This window comes from Dermacentor andersoni, chromosome 1 (assembly GCF_023375885.2).
Source record: "Dermacentor andersoni chromosome 1, qqDerAnde1_hic_scaffold, whole genome shotgun sequence".
In the NCBI taxonomy this organism is placed as follows: domain Eukaryota; kingdom Metazoa; phylum Arthropoda; class Arachnida; order Ixodida; family Ixodidae; genus Dermacentor; species Dermacentor andersoni.
Window position 1 is genome coordinate 198029915 of NC_092814.1, and position 19503 is coordinate 198049417.

The 19503-nt window shown below is 44.7% G+C and overlaps 1 protein-coding gene across 1 annotated transcript in view; it reads left to right on the plus strand.

The window, feature by feature from the left end:
• LOC126547118 (protein qui-1-like) overlaps positions 1–19503 on the plus strand; it is a 154932-nt gene that overhangs the window by 95759 nt on the left and 39670 nt on the right. Inside the window, exons 10-13 of the mRNA XM_055062607.2 lie at positions 5257–5380; positions 5566–5753; positions 9095–9441; positions 15446–15623. Coding sequence (XP_054918582.2) covers positions 5257–5380; positions 5566–5753; positions 9095–9441; positions 15446–15623 — 837 coding nt within the window. The remainder of the gene's footprint in view (positions 1–5256; positions 5381–5565; positions 5754–9094; positions 9442–15445; positions 15624–19503) is intronic.

Consider the following 19503-nt stretch of genomic DNA (forward strand, 5'->3'; position numbering starts at 1 on the left):
GCCGGCTTTATGAAGCTTTGTGACGCTTGCAAGGCCCCAGGCTTTTCATTACGGCCCGTAACGTCATTCATATGGCTTGTTACGTTTGGACGAGCATAAGGCTCGTGACTATCTTCTCGGCTTCCGACCACCTTAGCGGCAGGGTAATAGCCAGGTCCTCAAAAAATAAATGTCGTACCTGTAAGGCGCCTGGCTCGTTGAATCTTCGCCCGACGTCTTGTTAATCAATCGTCGTCAATGGTAACCGTAAATGTAAAAAAAAAAAACCAGAAAACTCAGAGCAGCACACAAAAACAGCGATCTAGCTTCTTTTGTCGTTATTACTCCAACAGTTGTCCAGGGGGCCCTGTTTTATCGCCAAGCAATAGAGAGTTATAGCTCAGTGAGCCACTGGGCCCAGCGGGCCAGCGTAGACGCCAGTGCGCATGCGCGGTACAGCATGCGCAGTGGCGTCTACGCTGGCCCGCTCCCCCGCTGGCTCGCTGAGCTATAACTCTCTAGTACGTATCGATATGGTGAGATTTTCGCGATGGGTTTGCTATCGAGAACGGCGTTCGCTGAAGGACGTGTGCCGGTGCCGTCATTTATTATTACGACCCCTTTTTCGGAGCATTGCTTACGAGGAACTGTATTGTGCAATCGCAGATTAGTTGTAGTTGGAAGTGCGCCGGGGGACGCGATACGGGTGCGACGTAGCGATTTCGAAGGCTTCACGACAGCTTCTACCAAGAAGTCTCTTTAAAAGGAGATTAGTTGTCAAAGTGTATCTGCGAACAGCCCAAACTGACCCTCAACTTCTGCGAAAGGGATGACCCGATTCGACCTCTTACAACGCTTTTTTCGAGTGCACTGAGCAGCTGGAAGCCTGTCTGTACCTCTGACCTCTCAGAACCGAACAATTGTTTGTCTGATGAGCTTACGTGGCGTTAACCACTCCGAAATCCTACAGAACGCTTCATTCTTCAGTCCCTGTCCGTAAATTCGCACTTCTTTTTTCATATTTGAGTTTCGAGGAAGCGCTGGAAGCGCTGTCAAATGGTTCCAGAAAAAACAACAGTGCAAATTTTTAGATGGTTCAGCTAACCTAATGAATGTTAATCACGACCAGAACGTTTCAGGCTTGTGAATCGGTAGTGCTGTCAAAGCCTTTTTTATTATTTTTTTTTTGTTTAGACGTAAGCCGTTCAAGAATATTTCTGGAGTTTTCGCTCACGCTTTTAAAAAGCTTATTTCCTTTATTAGAGTACCATATCTGCTTCACATTCCTAAGGCCCTGCGACTGCACCTTTATGTCAGTTTTTTCCTCGCAGTTTGCAAACAACATGATCAATGTTTGATGCCCGTATTTCGGAATGCTCCCTGTACCTCAGGTCGCCCTCTCACCTTATTCGAGAACCTCTAATTAAGACTGTTCTCACTCGAGGTGTCCTTGAATGGCAGCCGCTCATTTCAAAACAATCACCGATATTGAATTATTCGATAACGCCATAAGAAAATAGAGTAAATATTTGTCTGTCTTCAAAGTTAGCTATATAAAACAAAACAAAAATACGTATTACAAAATAAGTGCAGTATTCGCTAAATCTGAAATTTTTTCGCCATTTGTGAGCGTCCATTTCATTTATTTCGTCTCGTACGCGCAAAGGCTTTGCAAAATATTCACGTACGTTCACGTACTCGTCCAAGAAAAAAAATGTTTCAGCCGATCGGCTGAAACACGTCCACATCAATCACACTTTTGTGGCCGCAGTCTACTGGGCTCGCCACTATGGTGCTATTTGTGCACTTTTCCTCGTCATGTTGTTTGTCCTGCGACTTTTTGAAGTTTCATGAATGTGCCTTTCGACGCAGCTCCCCCCCTCCCCCACCCCGCTCCCAAAAATAAGAAGTAAGAAAGAAAGAAAAGAGAGGCTTTTCGGGTGTCCTTGGAAGGCATAGAGACGCGTAAATTGAAAACGAAGAGACCTCGTCGGGTGCAAAACAAAAACACTAAACCACTGGCAAGTGTGTAAATAAACGCGAAAATGAAAGGGTTACGACAACGGTGACGTTGCATCCGCATTTGGCGTCAGCGGAATGGTTCGCTTTATTCTCGTGGCGGAACCACTCACGCCAAGAAAAAGCGGGACAGCGTTTGCGCAATAAATGATGCAACAACGCGAACGAACGCCCCATACGTGTCAAGAACGAACGTTTGCGAGAGCCTACTAGGCTCTGCATAGTGGGTGCCCGAAGAGTCGTGTTTGGCCGCAGTTGAGTGAAAGCATCAGCGATAGCGGCCGCGGAACGCGTATTCCCGCTAACGCCCACGTATACTATACACTGGTTCGTCTGGCAGTTTCGCAGCGTACCCTGCAGTACCGAAGCACTTTATTGTCGGCCACGGTTGGCTCGATGGTGCAGAAGTCGTGCGCAGCGAAGAATGAGTCACAGCCTTTTCAGAATAGAGCGTTCACCTTTCTCTCATTTGCATCTCTCTCTCTCTCCCTCTCTCTCTCTCCTAGTCCGCATCCTTATCCACAATTGTCTTCTGTGTTTCTTAAGTGCACGTGGGCTCTTCGCCACTAGAAAATTATCATTGTACCGTATACAGGTTTATTCTAACGATATCAGGGACAACTCTTGCGTCAGTAGATATATGCTGCCCTTATGGCTGCTAACCCGTGATGGACAAGACATTGCTTCGTCTCAACTTCATCTTTCTGGTAATAAAGTTGGGCGAGTTTTGAATTCCTCTGATACTGAACATACATATCCAAAGAGACAAGGAGAAAACTGGATGAGCGATCTCTCTGGCTTCAAACTTTACTGAAGTCCCTTTCCCATCGCAAGTTCTTTGTGTGGCGATATGTAGCCGCACTTAGCTTATAATTTACGTCAAGCGACTGTAATATTGCAAAACGAATAAAAACTACAGACGTAGCTATGACTGCTCAGTTCACAGTGCAATCTACTATTATCGATGATCAAGAAACATGAAAATCTAAGTGATTCTATTTGTTGTCGTTGTATTTTTAGTGAGCTTAAATATGTCACTGAGAAGTAATTCTACACTCCCGTGACGTCCACACATATATTCTACCTTTTTTGTTGGGTGAAGTAACAAAAGAGCTCACTTGTTCCCACAATTCAGTACACAATCATATTCGCCTGTATATATATTACGAAGTCGAACTCATCGCGTACCGTAAACAAAAAGCTGCTGGAAGAGCTTTTACTTGCATGCAAATCCGAGGACTTGAGCGTTTTTTGAATTCCACCCCATCGGAACGCGGTCGGCCTGAACCCGAAATCGAACCCCACATGACCTGCTGCTCAATGGCAGAACCTCGTAGCCACTGGGCCATCGTGGCGAGTCCTGGACAACACCGCACCAACATTGTGCATCGTGACAAGCCCGCTAGCTTGTCGCAGTGCCAGGAGCGCTGTCGGCCGTAGTCTTGAGCGCCTCCGGTGCCGAGTCATGCGAGATCTCGCGAAAGTGATCGCTCGATAACACCGACCCTGCTCGCATTCCAGAGAGTGTTTGTTTATAGCGAGGCAGACGCCACTGCAGGGTCATATGAAAGCATATTAAGCACACATATTACCGCGAACGCGATAGGCTATACTATAGAACCGGGCACATCTGGGTAGCCGTGTGTTATCCGGCCTCCAGAGATGTTTCTTTGCCGTTCGGCCGCCATCTAACCACACCACCTTAAGACAATGCCTGCACTGACCTATACGGCTCGAAAATTATTCGCAGGAACTAAAGCTCTCGAGAAAGCTTGGCACTCTGAGTATGTCGGCTGCATCGCAACATTACTTTTCGACCTGTTACACCTCCAGTGCCCACAAAGTTGTTGCGTGATAGCTATTGCAAAATACGCAGAAATCAATGGCGTGTTTTCGGAGACAGCTCCATTGTTTTCATTCGCGCAAAATGTATGTTCTAGGTAGATGATTTAGGCAATGGTTGATTCTATGTGTATGAAACTCGCGACAAACACTCACATCAAAGAAGCTACCGAAAAAGCTTCTGATCTATTATTACTCTTGTTGATGTGAAAATGTGACTTTTTTTTTTTAATTTCTGACTAGTGAGGTCACTTAAGGAACTCTCGCCGAGACGGGGACGTTTCGCTTTCCACTGTTTACATTGAACGGCGTTACATCCTCAACCCCTAACGCTAAATCGTACCAGATTCCTCAATGGGCTGGCGTTTCAGGCCTCGTGCGCTCCCCTGTATACTCAGAGAAGCCTTCGACAGCATGCCGTTGACGTGAACGTGTTCATTTGCAACGTTCTCGGCCGAATGCTATTGGCAGTCATCAGCAAACCTACCCCGAAATCCCGTTGTATGACCTGTCCCCGACAGGTGGCCGGGTCTTCTTTTCAACATAATCTTTCTATATTTGCGCAAACATTGAAGTGTGAACCGCCCGTGGCAATTAAAGAACATTGTATCAGCCTCGATGACCTCCGCAAAAGAAAAATGAGCGGCTAATGCTGTTCGAAGAACGACTTGAAGCGAAATAGATTTCGATGAACCGCTTTGGCGCAGTAGCTATACAGTGTTCCGTTGCTAAGTACGACGTGTCGGGTTCCATTCCCGGCCTCAAAAATTGAAACGCTCGTTATACCGCGCTTTGGTTGCGCGTTAAAAAACCCTAGGTGGTCAAAATTAATCGGTAGCCTTCCATTATGGCTTCTCTCGTAGCTCCTGCATTGTTTTCGGGTGTTAAATCCTGTCAGTCGATCAATCGATTAATCAATCAATCAATCAATCATTCAAATGCCGTTGGTGGACCAGAGTGAAATATATTCACTTAAAAGCGCTGAACTCACTGTTGCTCGTATGCATGGCATAACATTGTATAGTTCCGAATTGTTTATCTCGTAGTTAAGGCGGAAAGACAGGGAAGTTAGCCAGTTCTCAGGACGGCTGGCTACCTTGTGCTAACTACCGCACTGCCTTTATGAGAACAGTTACTCTAAGGCTATATTTCTCAATCTGGAATATCTTCCATTCATTCTTTTTGAATGAAGGCCGAAATGTAGCGCATGGCGTATGCTGAATCGGTGTCCTTTCATTTTGGGCGGGCTAATTCTTCGTATTATATGAGAGGGAGCTGGTTTATTTATTTATTTATTTATTTATTTATTTATTTATTTATTTATTTATTTATTTATTTATTTGAAATGGCAACTTTGGTGGCCGACTTCCTGCTTAGAAGGCGGCTCATGGCCTGACCTTCGCAAATCACACACAGGCCACAAAGCCGCCATCACCTGCCTGTACATGTCCCCGTCGGGCCTGCACCTGCTCAGCGGCTCTGAGGACACGGACGTCCTCGTCTGGGACCCGGTGACCGGTGAGCTTCGGAGGAGGCTAAGGTACTTGGCTACAAAAAGCTGCCTTTCTTGACGCGTAACTTGCTCGAGTAAGGCGATTCTTTCCGTGTTCTAATGGCAATAAGCTTGCTGATCAAGCGCGAGTTTACTGACGAAACACGAGACAGCGAGTAACTTTCACTCGTGAAAATGAAGCAACGGTTCCTGCACTCCTTTTTCTGGTGCAGTCACCACGTGGCCGGCGTGTTGTGCGTAACGTGCACGAACGCCGAGGACCTGGTGCTGAGTGGCTCCGAGATCGGCGTGGTGGTGCTGGCGCGGCTGGACACCGGCCAGCTGGTTCAGCGCCTGGAGAACCACCGCGGCGTCGTCAGCGCCGTGGCCGTCAACCGTGGTGACGACATATTCGCCACCGGTACGGTGTTTGGTCAACGTCTCCCTCCCTGCTTTGCTCGCGTCGCTGAATCGGTTTCTTTGAGCTAAAACGAACCCACTGCGAGCTGAATGCTCAAGTACTGAACACTTTGTAATTTTTGTGCTCTAAGCAGTGCTCTTTCTGGCATAAATCAGGTGTTTGCAGCGAATTGGCGACGGCTTTTAGACGAATCAGATGGTATCTTCATGGCAACCCTTTTTTCCCTTCTTCCTTTGAAATTGCAGGAAACCGCTTAATGTTTCATTGAAGAAAAATTGCTAAATTACTTATTTTGAACGGCTATGGAAATGGGTGCATTAGTAGAAAGAGCTACTTATACCTGATCTGTCCTTGTCTAGTTTGCTGTTGGCAAGAGACTTGCATTTGCGTCCTGTCCAAATAAAGAAATATCGAGTAAAGGGCGCATTTTTGTTGGTACTTTTGTTAGTACCAACTTTTGTTAGCTCCTTTTGTTCATTTTTGTTAGCGTTGGTATTTTTACTAGTACATTTTGTTGGTAAATAAGTTTCCACGATGCTTAAAATTGGAGAATTCTTGCAAAATTACATTTGTTGAGAGGCGCATATTTCAACGGAATGGAATCAGATGAGATTAAGTACTGTCTCTCATGTAGTACTCGATTAGGTATACCGAAAGCTATGCGGTGAAGAACGATTTGTCTGCACTCGGCAACCCAACTGTAGCACTACAAGAACAAAGAATTGTTTTACTTCTTAGCCCTTGTACTACACACCCGCTAAAGGTTACTGAAAAAGTCTGTCTTCGCTAGCTTTTGCCTTCTACGCTTTTGATGCGCTGTGTCTTTCCAAGAATTTCCTTTCGTGTACTTTAGCTCGCCAGCTATAAATTGTAAAAAGCTTTAAAAAGCTGCATAATATGTAAACGCGCACAACTTTCTCCGCGCTGTGCCTCTCGCAATTTCTATAAACGCCTGTTTGTAATGGTCTCTTCGTTTAACCATTGAAGTTGGAGAACTTTAAGAGCCACGCGCACCGCTTTCCTTCATCCACGAATCTCCTTTTTGAAGACAGCTCTCATTGGTTGTTGTTGACAGAAGGTATTTTTCAGCTACACATTTTGTCCCGAAAGCACGTATAATACGTTAAATGTGAATTTGCACTGCAAGTAATATCATTACTGTTTCTCTTTACCTTCTCTTCTTTTTTTCTTTGTTGTCGCAGTGTTGCTTTTGTTTATAGCTGTCAGAGGCAGACAAACAAATGGCTTGTAATCGTAAACACGCCTTCCCTGAATAACTTTTCCATTCTTTTTTTTTCCCACCTAGCCATGTTCAACGTGGGAGAACGCGAATAAAAATCATTCTGCAGGCAAAACATTGCAAATCCGCAATTCAAAGCGGCTGCTAGAGAAGTTGGTTGGTGCATACGCTGCGCGGCCAGACCCAGCGGCATACTCGACAGCAGCGCGGCGTCTCCTTCCGAAAACGAAAGATATATTGAGCATTCGATACAGCATGAGCATCGGCTGCTGGAACTCGAAGGGAAGTTAGTCCTTGTTTAGCGGCCCTACCGAGTACCTCGGCTGCGCTCATTTCTTTTTTTTTTTTTTCTTTTTTTGTACCTTCATACGTTTCACCCGCACGTGTCGTTATCATTCGCTTGTAAAGCGTCACCTCTGAAAGCAGTAGAATAAGGACAGTGGAATGTTTTCGAACGTCGGCTTTATATTGGCCGACCGCATGCTCTGTCCGCTACGATGGGGAGCATTGACGGTACGAGCAGCGTCATTATCTTTAGGCCCAGTTATCAACGGGACATTTCTGCCTAGCCCATATCACAAACATCAATCAATAAGGTATACGCACGTGCGTCAGTTTATTCATGCGAATTTAGCGTATTTAGTTTCGCACAATGGGCTTTTGCCCAACGCCAGCGACTTTCTCTGGTGTTTGACATTACCACTCCCTTATATAGGGAATGTTCATTTTTATTAGCTGCACCAAATTCTTTAAAGACTGCCGATGGGAGATAGCACAATTGTAACCCTTGATCTAAATTACTCGATGAGGCAGCCGTTGCTTCTACGAGAAGTCAAAATGTTCAATTGATTAATTAACGTAATTACTCTAATTAACATCTTAATTAATTACGTCACGCCACATATATAAAACTACAAGTTATAGCGGCTGAGTTCGCACGGCATATCCACTTGGAACGAATTCTCTGGACAGCACCAGTTCCGAGGTATTAATTATCATAGTGTCCGTCGAAATGCATTGGCGTTCCAGTTACTTTTGTACTTCAATCTGTAGAACAGCGGTTTCTTAAAAAATTAACTGCAATGCCAGTGCCTTTCGTCAGACACATTGAAAAATAATATCTCGAAACTGGCGCTGCCCAGAGAATTCGTTCCAAGTGGATATGCCGTGCGAACTCAGCCGCTATAATTTGTAGTTTTATATATGTGGCGTAAAGTAATTGGTTAAAAAATTAACTAGCGCAACTGTGTTCCTTAATCATTTGAGCATTTCGATTTCTCGCAGAAATAATGACCGCCTCTTCGAGTAATTTAGATCAAGGGTTAGAATTGTGTTATATGCCATAGGCAGCCTTTAAAAATTTTGGTGGAGCTAAAAAAAAAAACTGTATATGCTTTCGTGCTTATATTAGTCTATCCTCTTCCGAGATGCCTGGTATTCTTCCCAACCGGACACTTTTCTGCGAAAAACAAATCGTGGAACGCATAATCTTACAACAATGTCGGCGACGTATCTTAAAGCACACCACAGCCCGTTCCATTGTCAAGCGGGTTAAAATAGCGCTGTATGGGGCACCACGGCTTGTGACGCCTAGAACATTTGGCAATCATCAGGTGCGCTTTAAATTAAAATTAATTCAAACAATAAAGAACTAAGCTACAACCATACGAAGCCAACAGGAAGAGCATAGATAAAATTAACCGCTTGTTTTAATAAAAGGTGGAAATAATAAAGAAACGAGGGAAGGAAAGTGGCCAAGTTAAAGCACCACTCGCCGCCGTTGAGAACCGAACCCACATCTTTGGTGTTGCGCCTGCCGATGCTCTGCTTTATTTGGCTTCATTCTCTGTTGGCTTCATGTGCTTTGGAACATGAAGCAGTGATGCTAGCTTTCACCTGAGGTCGTGTATTACCTCGGCTACTGGCACGCTTTGTTTCAACGCGAAAAATAATCTACCTCGCTTTGACCTCGTTACTGGTGGAACAGATCGTTTTCTAAGAATACTTGCGAGCAAGGCAAAAAAAAAATGTCGACCTTACTGGAAGCGCACACCGTCTTCCCCCACCCGTGCTTTTTTTTTTTTTTTTCCGCTTTCCACAGCGTCTTCGGACTGCACGGTGTGCATCTGGTGCCTCGAGACTTTCACGCTGCTCAACACGCTGTCGGTGCCGGCGGCCGTCGAGCGGCTCAGCATCTCCGGCGACAGCACGTTCCTGCTGCTCGGCTGCGCCGACCAGTGCGTGCGCGTGCGCTCGCTCACCACGGGCTCGGACGTGCACTGCCTGCAAGGGTACGCGGGCCGCGTCAGCGCGCTCGCCTTCGCGCGCGACAACTGCCGCTGCGTGCTGGGCACGCGCGACGGCAAGGCGTTCGTCTTCGACGTCCACTCGGCGCGCCTGGTGCAGACGCTCGCCGCGCACCCGGACGCCGCCGTGGTCGCCATTCAGGTGCGCGATGGGTTCTCCTTATTTTCTGCCTCGGTCTGTGTTTAATGCTCGTGCCGTGCCGGCGAATGCACAACTGTCGCACGAAATTGAGGAGCTAGAAGAGATCAGATTAACAAAATGGCTAACAGCACACGTGAACTCGTCTTTGGTACGTAAGATCTTGCTGAGAATGAAAGAGTCTGGGATCGATGTTTTTGAGCTGAAGGAAGAAGTTGATTCCTTGAGTACAAGTCCTGAGCACTTGAACAGTGCTGTTGAAGAACTACGTGGCCAAAATGCTACGCTAATCGATGAAAACAAGAGACTGAAATCCCCGAACCACTCATTGGCTCGCAAGGTTGAGGAGCTTGGACTGTGCTTTTGCCTTAGCAATGTCGAGATCAAGGGCGTTCTCTTCTCCTGAGAATAGGACTGTGTTGCAATCATGGAAGCGCTAGAGGACATAATTGGCTGTCCCGTGTCGCCTAGTGATCTGGAAATCGTTCATCGCGTACCGACCAGATCAAATGACAAGAAAAACATCATAGCTCGATTCTTTTCTAGAGCTAAGAAAGCTGACTTTGTTAGCAAAGCTCGTAAAGCCAAACTCTGTCTTAGCGACATTTGATTCTCTGGCTCTTTCAGCGCTCACGCTTATGTAAATGAGCATCTGACCTCGTGTAACAAGGCTCTCTTCTCCAAAGCGCTAACTTTGAAGAAAGAAAGAAGCTTCATGCTCTTTTGGACTGACAACTGCCAAATCAAGGCTAGAAAGACTACTAACAGCTAACAGCAAGTTCTGCGCATTAGTGACGAATCTGACCTCAGCAAAATAGACTAGGATTCGGGGTTTAACTAACTGAGAATTAATTATGGCTCCACTACTGAAACTCGATCAAGTGAATTCCTTGAAATTGATTTATTCATTATAGATTACAGGTCATAAAAGAAGAATAATATACAGAAGGAGGTCCCATAGTCAATGACTGTGTCGCGACCTCCTGTTATATATACATATGCTGTTTCTAGAGAAACGAGGAGCACCACATTAAAATCATATATAAGGAAACATGAAAGAAAGTAATGGAGAATACAAAACTACATATACTTGTGCGGTTAGGAGTTACAATAAATCTGACGAAGGAAATTATACAATTGCAAGTAGCAAATGCAGTAAAACTAAATGAACTAAACGATATTGACAGTAACGGACAAAACATTTCACCCAAACATGCAGCAATACAATCAAAAAAAGAAAGCTTCAAAATACACATGACCATTAATAAAAAGAAAGGTTAGCAGATTTCATTCCATCATTCATTTTAATGTGAAAGGTCTTTGTGAAAACTTTGACGCAAGCGATAATTTCCTCGCATCGCTAACTAGTTCGTTTTAATTAATTGCCATAACTGAAACTTGGTTATCTGACGACGACAAACATTTGTATTGCTTTCCTAAATATAACTCGGAATACTGCAATAGATTAACGAGCAGTCACGGTGGTGCAGCCATGTATATTTCTTGCATCCGTATATTCGGAGACAACGAACGCAAACGACACATGGTGAAAGCGCTCGAGTCCCACAGGGGCAAAGTACATTCACGGGACATCAATCGCAGCCCAGCCGCAGCGTCTGTTTGCGAAAGCATAATCAAGACACGTTGACCACTTTCATGTGCAGATCGGCCGGCTTCGTCGGCGTGGTCATTTTCGCTGATGCTACAATGTCCTGGAAGCCAGTGAAAAATTATGTTGTGTCCCTTGTCGTAGATGCGATGATACATGTGTCGAATTTCTGAGGCCACTTGTTCATTGGGTCCGTGGCGCATTGGTCTCTGTATGCACTCAAGGGCTGCGTTGGAGTCACTAAAGACTGTCCATTGTTGTGGTAGTTTTTGATTAATGAAATCAAGTGCAGCACGGAGTGCCGCGAGTTCTGTACTCGTCGATGTGGTCACACATGAAGTTTTTAATTTGATTTCTTCAGATTTTGCCGGGATATTGACTGCAGCAGCAGAGCTGTTGAGTTCTACCGAACCATCTGTGTAGACACGTTGCCGGAAGCTGTGCACGTTGTAAATGTGTTCCAAAGTTGCTTGCTTCAAAGCTTGCGACGGTGCTCCAGCTTTGTTTTTGATACCCGGAATTGTCAATTGCACTTGGGGCCGGTGCAGACACCACAATGGGTCTGATAATCGTGTAGCAGGCCTGAATTGTGATGGCAAGTAGGACAATGTCTTACAATACTTTTGGCAAATGTTGAATGTGGTCTCTTTGCTGGCAAGCAAGCAAGAGGGTGTGAGGGAATCCGAGTCAAGTGATATCAAAGAAAAATTGCGCCTCTGTTTGGATTGAATTCGATAACTGCGTTCTTGCTCAAGGCAACAAGAATTTCATATTTGGCTGCATTTACCATTCTCCTTCATCGTCAGTCAAACGAATTATGTACCAATCTTGATCATATTTTGCATACTCTATCACCGGAAAATAAAAAATAACATTATAATGGGTGATATAAACATTAATTTACTCGATGAAACACCACCCACCTGTATTAACTATACCAGTCTGTTCTATAGCTACGGATATTATTGCTTAATTGACTTTCCTGCACACGAAGTCTCTAATGTGAAAGGCACGCTTATTGATCATGATCTTCCTAACTTGCTTTATTCTTAATAGACGAAAGTTTTGTACATCGACATCAGTCATCATTAAACTTGCTCATACGTTTCAAATCTAATATACCACCTTGCCCATCTTCACATACTAAACATGTTCGGGACAAGGACGGCTTCATAACTGCTGTTGCTAATAAAAATTGGTCTGAAATTAACCACTAAACGACCCACAGAAAGCCTTTCCCACTTTTTTTCTTCACTATTTATATCATACTTACGAAAGGTCACCTCCAAAAAGAAATGTAAGAAACCCGTGGCATTTTCTCACAAACCGTGGATCTCACAGAAGTTATTAGCAGCATTGCGCAAACGGGATAACCTATATAGGAAAACTAAAAAGTAACCACTTAAGATGAACTTACGTGCCCGATATGAAATATTCCGTAGCACTGTTAACTCTAAACTAAAATCAGTTAAACGATTGTATTGCGTGCAAGGAATTCTACAGGCGGCTAACAACACTAAAATATATGGGAGATTGGGAACTCCTTTTCGAACAGGAAAACAAGACAAGACCATGTATCTAGAATTTTATATTATGGAGTAGAGCACAACTCCCGTCCTGATATAGCTTAGACTTTCAATAGTTTCTTTTTTCTTTCTTTCATAACAGTTTACCTTCTACACAGATCATCAAGATGAGCCGTCTAACTCATTCTCTTTATTTCGTACAACACCTGAGGAAATAACTATTGTTATAAATAACCTACAAGTGACAAGCGCTGGAATTAATGAGGTCCACATTGCTAATATTAAGTTAAGTGCTCACCTAGTTTCAGATCTACATTCATTTATTGTTAATTTATTATTCAAGACTGGTATTTTTCCTTGTAAGCATAAGCGTGGCAAAGTCATCCCAGTTCTAAAAAAGGCGTCGGCTCACCCGCTACTATTCGCAAGTTGCAATATGTGACGTACAGTGATTAATTAAGGAGTTAATTAGTGAGTTTGTGCAAACTAGCTGAATATGTGATTCGATTTCTCGAGCTAGTAATGTCCGCCTCTTCGAATAATTTAGCTCAAGAACAGGAATTATGTTATCTGCAATGGGCGACATTTAAATATTCCGTAAAGCTTAAAGAGGATCACCCTGTATAGCGTAACTATTGCAGCGCCAGATTTCTAATTTTCTACGAAATAAGCCTGGGACTGCGCACAAGTGTTCGCGCTGCTATCGAGACCTCTGAAGTTTGCGCTAACTACGACGACTACTGCGTCCATGTTCTTTCTATTTCGTTCTGTAGAAGCGGCCGCAAAACGCGCTTCACATCGATTGTTCTGTAACATGACGCCAAGGACCAAGAGGTAAGGAGGATACAAACACAGCACTGTCATTATTTTTGCGCTATTCGTCTCACAAAAGTCGGACAAGACTCTGATTTAGAAAGAACGCGGTGTACGTAAATACGTCTTTTTTTTTTTTTTTTTTTAGAGCGCATCTATTCGGTGCCCGTTCCTGCGGCGAACGTCGGCGTAGCCGAGCGAACGATCACAGCGAAAGATGAAGGAGCGAATGCGGAGCGCAATGGGGGGAGGGAAAGACGCGAGGAGGAAAGCGGAGGAGGAGGGTATGGCGAGAGAGTGAGAAGAAAGGCGTAGCGCCGCAATGAACATGGCTCCTTTTAGCCGCGACGGTAAGGAATCATTCCATCAGCGGAGTTATCTCGATTCGTGTTCTGAGTGGTTGTCTGTCCCTTTAACACCAGCCCGCAATGCTGTAACGTGACGCCTGGTGCCGCAGATATCCCCAACGGTTCGTTACCGTAAATTTACTCAGATTCACGCCGACCTTAAGTGTGACGAAAAATGTTCATAACTTCTAAATTCATGCGGATATTATCATTTCTTAAAAGTAAATGTTGCCGCCCTTCAAAATGTGACATTGTGCGCCTGTATATGCAAACACATGTGCTACATTGAGTGTATCATTTTTAAGCCCAAAGGACTGGAAAAACAACGCGAGAAAGAAAAGTATGCGATAATGCGGAAGGTGTATGTTGTTCTTACTCTTACATAACGCAAATACCCACCGTCATAAATAATTCACAGCTTATTGTGTTTTGACAGGCAGCGAATAGGTGCAGTGGTTTATGAACTGAGCACTAATTTTAACCCCAGCTCTCTTTAAAGATATTTTGATGGTGTCAGTGTGATGACATTTCCAATTTGTCTACATTTGTTGATTTATTTATTTATTTATTTATTTATTTATTTATTTATTTATTTATTTATTTATTTGCGACTTGCTGCGGGTACTATGAGTTCGCTCAAACAAGGAGGGCAGCAATTACAGCAATAGAATGCAAAATATCACGAAAAGTGATGCATCAGTGCAGAAGTAGGAATGTTCCGCAAATATCGACAACAGAGTAAATACGAAGTGGGATTCGATAAGACCGATAGATTCACTGCTGCATAGCAATGCTAACGATAGATTGTTGTACTCATTTATTTTTAGAGGGTTGGAAAAATACTTCAAAGTGTTAGTTCTTTGATTATGTCGACGCCATGATTTTCTACCCAGAAGTGGCTCAAGATACTGTTCGCGACTCGTAAACAATGTCATTAATGCGATGGCCTAAAAACCGGTACATATGTCGACTCATAGGTAACATAGGTTAAACAGGCGGAGCTCTTTATAGCATCTAGCCCGTTATATTCGACGGGTTTGACTGACCTGACTTTTTTATTTAACTATTGAGTATCTGCCACTAGGGACATGGCCATTCTTTACCAATCATACATAATAAATATGTGCCACTGCGACACAAGAAGTATAGAATCATTAGCTAGTTGTAGTTAGCTGTACGTCGCACTTCCCTCTGCATACACATATCATCATCATTCTTTCTTCAGCAAGTATTATAGATCATTTTTATCCTCGTGACATGACTGCGTAGATGTCTCACATTGTGCGTCCACCAGATATGAAGGCTGTATTTCGGTCTAGTTCGTGAACGGTGCAGTGCATAAAAATAAACTCTGCATGATATTAAAGCTGAGACCTGCGCGAAATCCATCAACGTTGGGTGAGATTCCAGATTGCATATAACGCTACATATAATTATAACCACGGTTGTACGCATCGCCATTAGCCACATCGCATTCAATTACCAATTTCACTAAAGCTTCCCTTCACATAGATTCCAACAAGTGCATTTCGATCTGCATGTATTTTTCTGCGTATCTTTCGTGGCATCGCGTCTTTTTACTCCAGCTGTACCTGCCAGAATTGATGGAGTGGTCTCTCAAGCATGCTGCCTGCTAGCAAAGCCCCGGACTAGATGGGCCCCTATACGTACAGCCTTTTTCAAGAATTTCGTGTCTTTGTTCTGCTTTCCAGGCTCAAAGTAGGGACACATTTTTAATCACGGCGGCTGGCAACAAGATCGTGGTGTGGAACTTCTACCTCAAGAAGAGCGAGATGTGCCACCCGCAGCCCAAATCCAAGAAGGTGGACCTGCACAAGGACCCCGTGTCTTGCGTAGCTCTCTCCAGGGACGGCAGCGTAGCCGTCACCGGTGAGCTACACGCCTCCTTCTCCGCTGCTTGCGGCTCGCACCCGCCGCGGTATGGCTTACCGGCGTTGTGCTGCTGAGGTCGGGGGTTCGACCGCGGCCGCGGTGGATGGCGTCGAAATGCAGAAACGCTCGTGGGGGTACTTAATTAGGTTTAGGTGCATGTTGAAGAACGCCGTGCGGGTGGTCAAGATTATTTCACTGTGCCGGCCTCCCCACTACTGGGTGTTTCGGCTAACTTGGGCCACATATTAAAAAAAAGAAACATAGGCGCTACGCGCGTCGAATTGCCACAGTATTGTTCTGAGCCGCATGGAATACGTCATGATATTTTTTTTGTTCAATCCGCCAAGCTAGGTAATTAGCAATGTTTGCTTAATAACATTTTAAATCTTAACTCTAGCGAAATGTGTGCAACAAAAGTCGTAGCGCTAGTTCTGAAAAATCGGATTATTTCATCTATATGCTAACTGCCCTGTTTAATTTTTTTTGCACCCTTTCTTTAAAACGCTCGAATGAAAAAAAAAAAAAAATACCACGTGACTGCCGGCGAACGCGCGGCGATTTAGTGCCATCAAATGTAAGTTGAACGAATTAGAAAAGGCTGCTCCGCGCACAAAGATCGATTCAACAGGCTGTCGTTGACTGCGATGGACGTTCAGTGAAAAAAGGAGCGTACCTTTTTAAGCCGTAAATTCTTCAACAAAAACGCGGCCGCCACGTGGGAATGCGATATGGGACCGGAGTCAGCATTTGGCGCAGTGCAGGGACTTTTTTTCTTTTCTTTTCGGACCAATGAAGAAACACGATGAAGGGGGCGAGGCTGACGGTGTTATGAAAGACGGAGATAAACGCCATTCTGCCTCCGATCCGTCGCAGTCGCCGACAGCCTGTTCAATCGATCTCTGTGCGCGGAGCAGCCTTTGCTAATTCATTCAACTTACATTTGATGGCACTGAACGCACGGCGCGTTAGCCGGCAGTCACGTGGTATTTTTGTCAGTTTCGCACACCTTAAGGAAAGGCTGGAAACAATTTAAACAGGGCAGTTATGTTAGCATAGGTAAAATAATCCGATTTTTCAGAACTAGCGCTACGACTTTTGTATTGAACATCTTTCGCTAGAGTTAACATTTAAAAACTTAATTAAGCACACTTTGCTAATTACCTAGCTTGGCGGATTGAAAAAACATATACCATGACGTGTTCCATACGGCTCAGAAGAATACTGCGGCAATTCGATGGGCGTAGCGCCTATGTTTCTTTTTTTAATATGTTGCCCAAGTTAGCTGAAACACCCTGTATATGGCGCGCCTCATAATGAGATCGTGGTTCTGGCACGTGAAACCCCAGAAAGCTTTCTTGCCGCTGGTCATTCTCCTCGCAGCATTCAAACTGAGAGAAGCATTCGCGAAATCAGTCGTGTCACTATACGCCTCGTGCACCGCCTATAGAGGCGCCACTGAAAGCCACCTAGCGGACGCTTCCAACAGTACACGCGGGAGCAGTAGCAGACGACAACCCTTTGCAGCAAGGATGGCTGAAGTTCGCGGCTGCGATTTCTCCTTTGTTCGGGTGCCAGGCTGCTTCTTCTGCGGTGACAGCTGTAGGGAAGATGCTGACCTCTGTGCGAGCGGGTATGAACACGATGTTACCGATGTTTGGGACAACATGGTCCACATACGTGCAAGGTGTGTCCCGCAGACAAACGCCATGAACCCCATTTACATAACGTGGAGCTCATGTTCACTAGCCAATAAATTTTGTTGAGTCATGCGATCTCTCGATGTTTTTTTTTATTCTACCCTTGCCGCAATGCTGCTTCTGCACCTGAATAATAAGCACCCGTCGTTAGTGCAGACTTATATCAAACAAATCCGCACGGTGCAATCTCTGCATATGCCGTTGTGATTTTTCTGCCGATGGATACATGTGACATCGCCGAATAAGTGCAGTGGAAGTCGCCTCAAGAAGAGTAATTGCCAATTTATTGATGGAAACGCGTACACTAGCCAACGAAGTCACCAAACACACGGGTTAATAAAAGCGCGTGTTAGTGCTGTACCGCCGATGCAATTCTGCTGCATACGCCGATGAACTACCGTTCCCGCTGCAGTTTGTGCAATTTAGATTCCCCAAGGGAGCTGCTTGGAAACGTACAAAGGTAAAGACTGACCAACTTTTCAGTACTTTTTTATATTACTAGAGAGAGGTGCCACATGATATATTTAAAGGCAGAGCAGCGCCAGTCAAAGTAGATGGGCGCTGGCGGCAAGGCCCGGTTTAGTCGTCTGCAGCGTAAGTATAAGAAAGAATTCAGTTGAGTACAAAACTCACATGCAAGAAGGGACTACGTTGTGAAACAAACAAATCACTCGGCGTGTTAAGTTTGCTCAGGCAGTATCGAGGTATGATGACTTCCAAACGGGACACGAACTTTTCAGCGAGAAATGGAACAAAAATACCATATGCAGCAGCTATTAGCAATTCTCGCCCTGAACTACCTATTTTCTAACCACATTTCCAAAAACGCAAACAATATCTAAGATGCCCTCGGGCGAAAAGAATAAAGCTGTTAAAGAAGCACTTCCTTGGTATCATTCCGATAAGACACAGCGTGATTTATACCCTTTACAAACAAGGCAGGGTGAAAACTTCGCAGCTCAAAAGAATCGACAAGAGTTATGCATGGAGCAACCAGCAACAGTTAAACATGTGCAAAGCCACGCATAAAATAGATGTAAAAACATGAAGTGCGCGACAGCTGGTGCGAGGATTTACCGCGCCACATGAAACCAACAATTTCAGTTCTTGCAAACTTCAGTAGCTTTAACATACAACGCAATGCGCTCGTGCAGTCGTGCTGCCTAGCTAGCGCAACGCGGTAAAGAAGCGGAAAACAGCATTCCGAACTTTAGAGAAATGCCTTTAAACCTCATGCTGCACTGCAGACGAACTTCGTTGCTCACGCGTCTAACTATGATCGAGTGGAAAAAAACACCGACGAGACAAAGGAAAAGATGAGAACAAGAAATTTCCCTTCGAAGCGACGATCCATTTTTGCTACCGTTGCTCCCGCTGATGAGGCTTTGCCGGGAATGGTTAGAACCGTATCGCCGGCACGTTTTCACCGGCATTTGAGCCCCCCACCCTGCAACAATTCTTCTCCGACATTCCCTGAAGCTTTGGCCACCCAACACGTGCGAATGGTGTTGCCTATCTTGCTCTGAAAACGTGAATAAGACAGAGAAGCACGATCAACGACACAACAAACTACGGCGCGCGCCAGGCTCCTCTCCCGCGTGTTCTGCGCAAGGCCGCCACCAGTGGCGCGTCCGTCGGCGTGCACGGCGCGTATACCAGTTGTCCCAACTATATGTCGCCAAGAATTATAAAAAATAAAGAAAAGTAACGGAGGGCTTTACGCGAACGGCAATCACTGTACCTTGATCGTGGTTTTTCTTACTAGTCGGGAGTTGCCTTTCTTTGTCTTTCACTCTGCGCGAATAATTATTTAATTGCGTTTAATAAAGGTAACTTTTACTTGACTTACGTAACCGATAATGCGTCAATGCAAAAGTTGTAGAGGAAGCCGAAAAATGACTGATAATTAACAGCGTTTAAAGCAACCTAAAGGTCTTGCCTCGCCCTTTCTTTTCTTCTCTTCTTCTTTCTTTCATTTTCTGACAAAAAAAAAGCTTGCGAAATGTTAAAATTACCGCGTGACAATGTGTCCGCGTGCCCGTAACTGCAGTGCTCTCAATTGTAATTCTCGTCCAAGCGGGCATAGCTTATCGCACTGGGAACGATCGAGCGACCGCGCTCTTTCTATACGACGCGTCAACAGCTTTCGGCGCACACCTTCTGTACCTTTTATACCATGG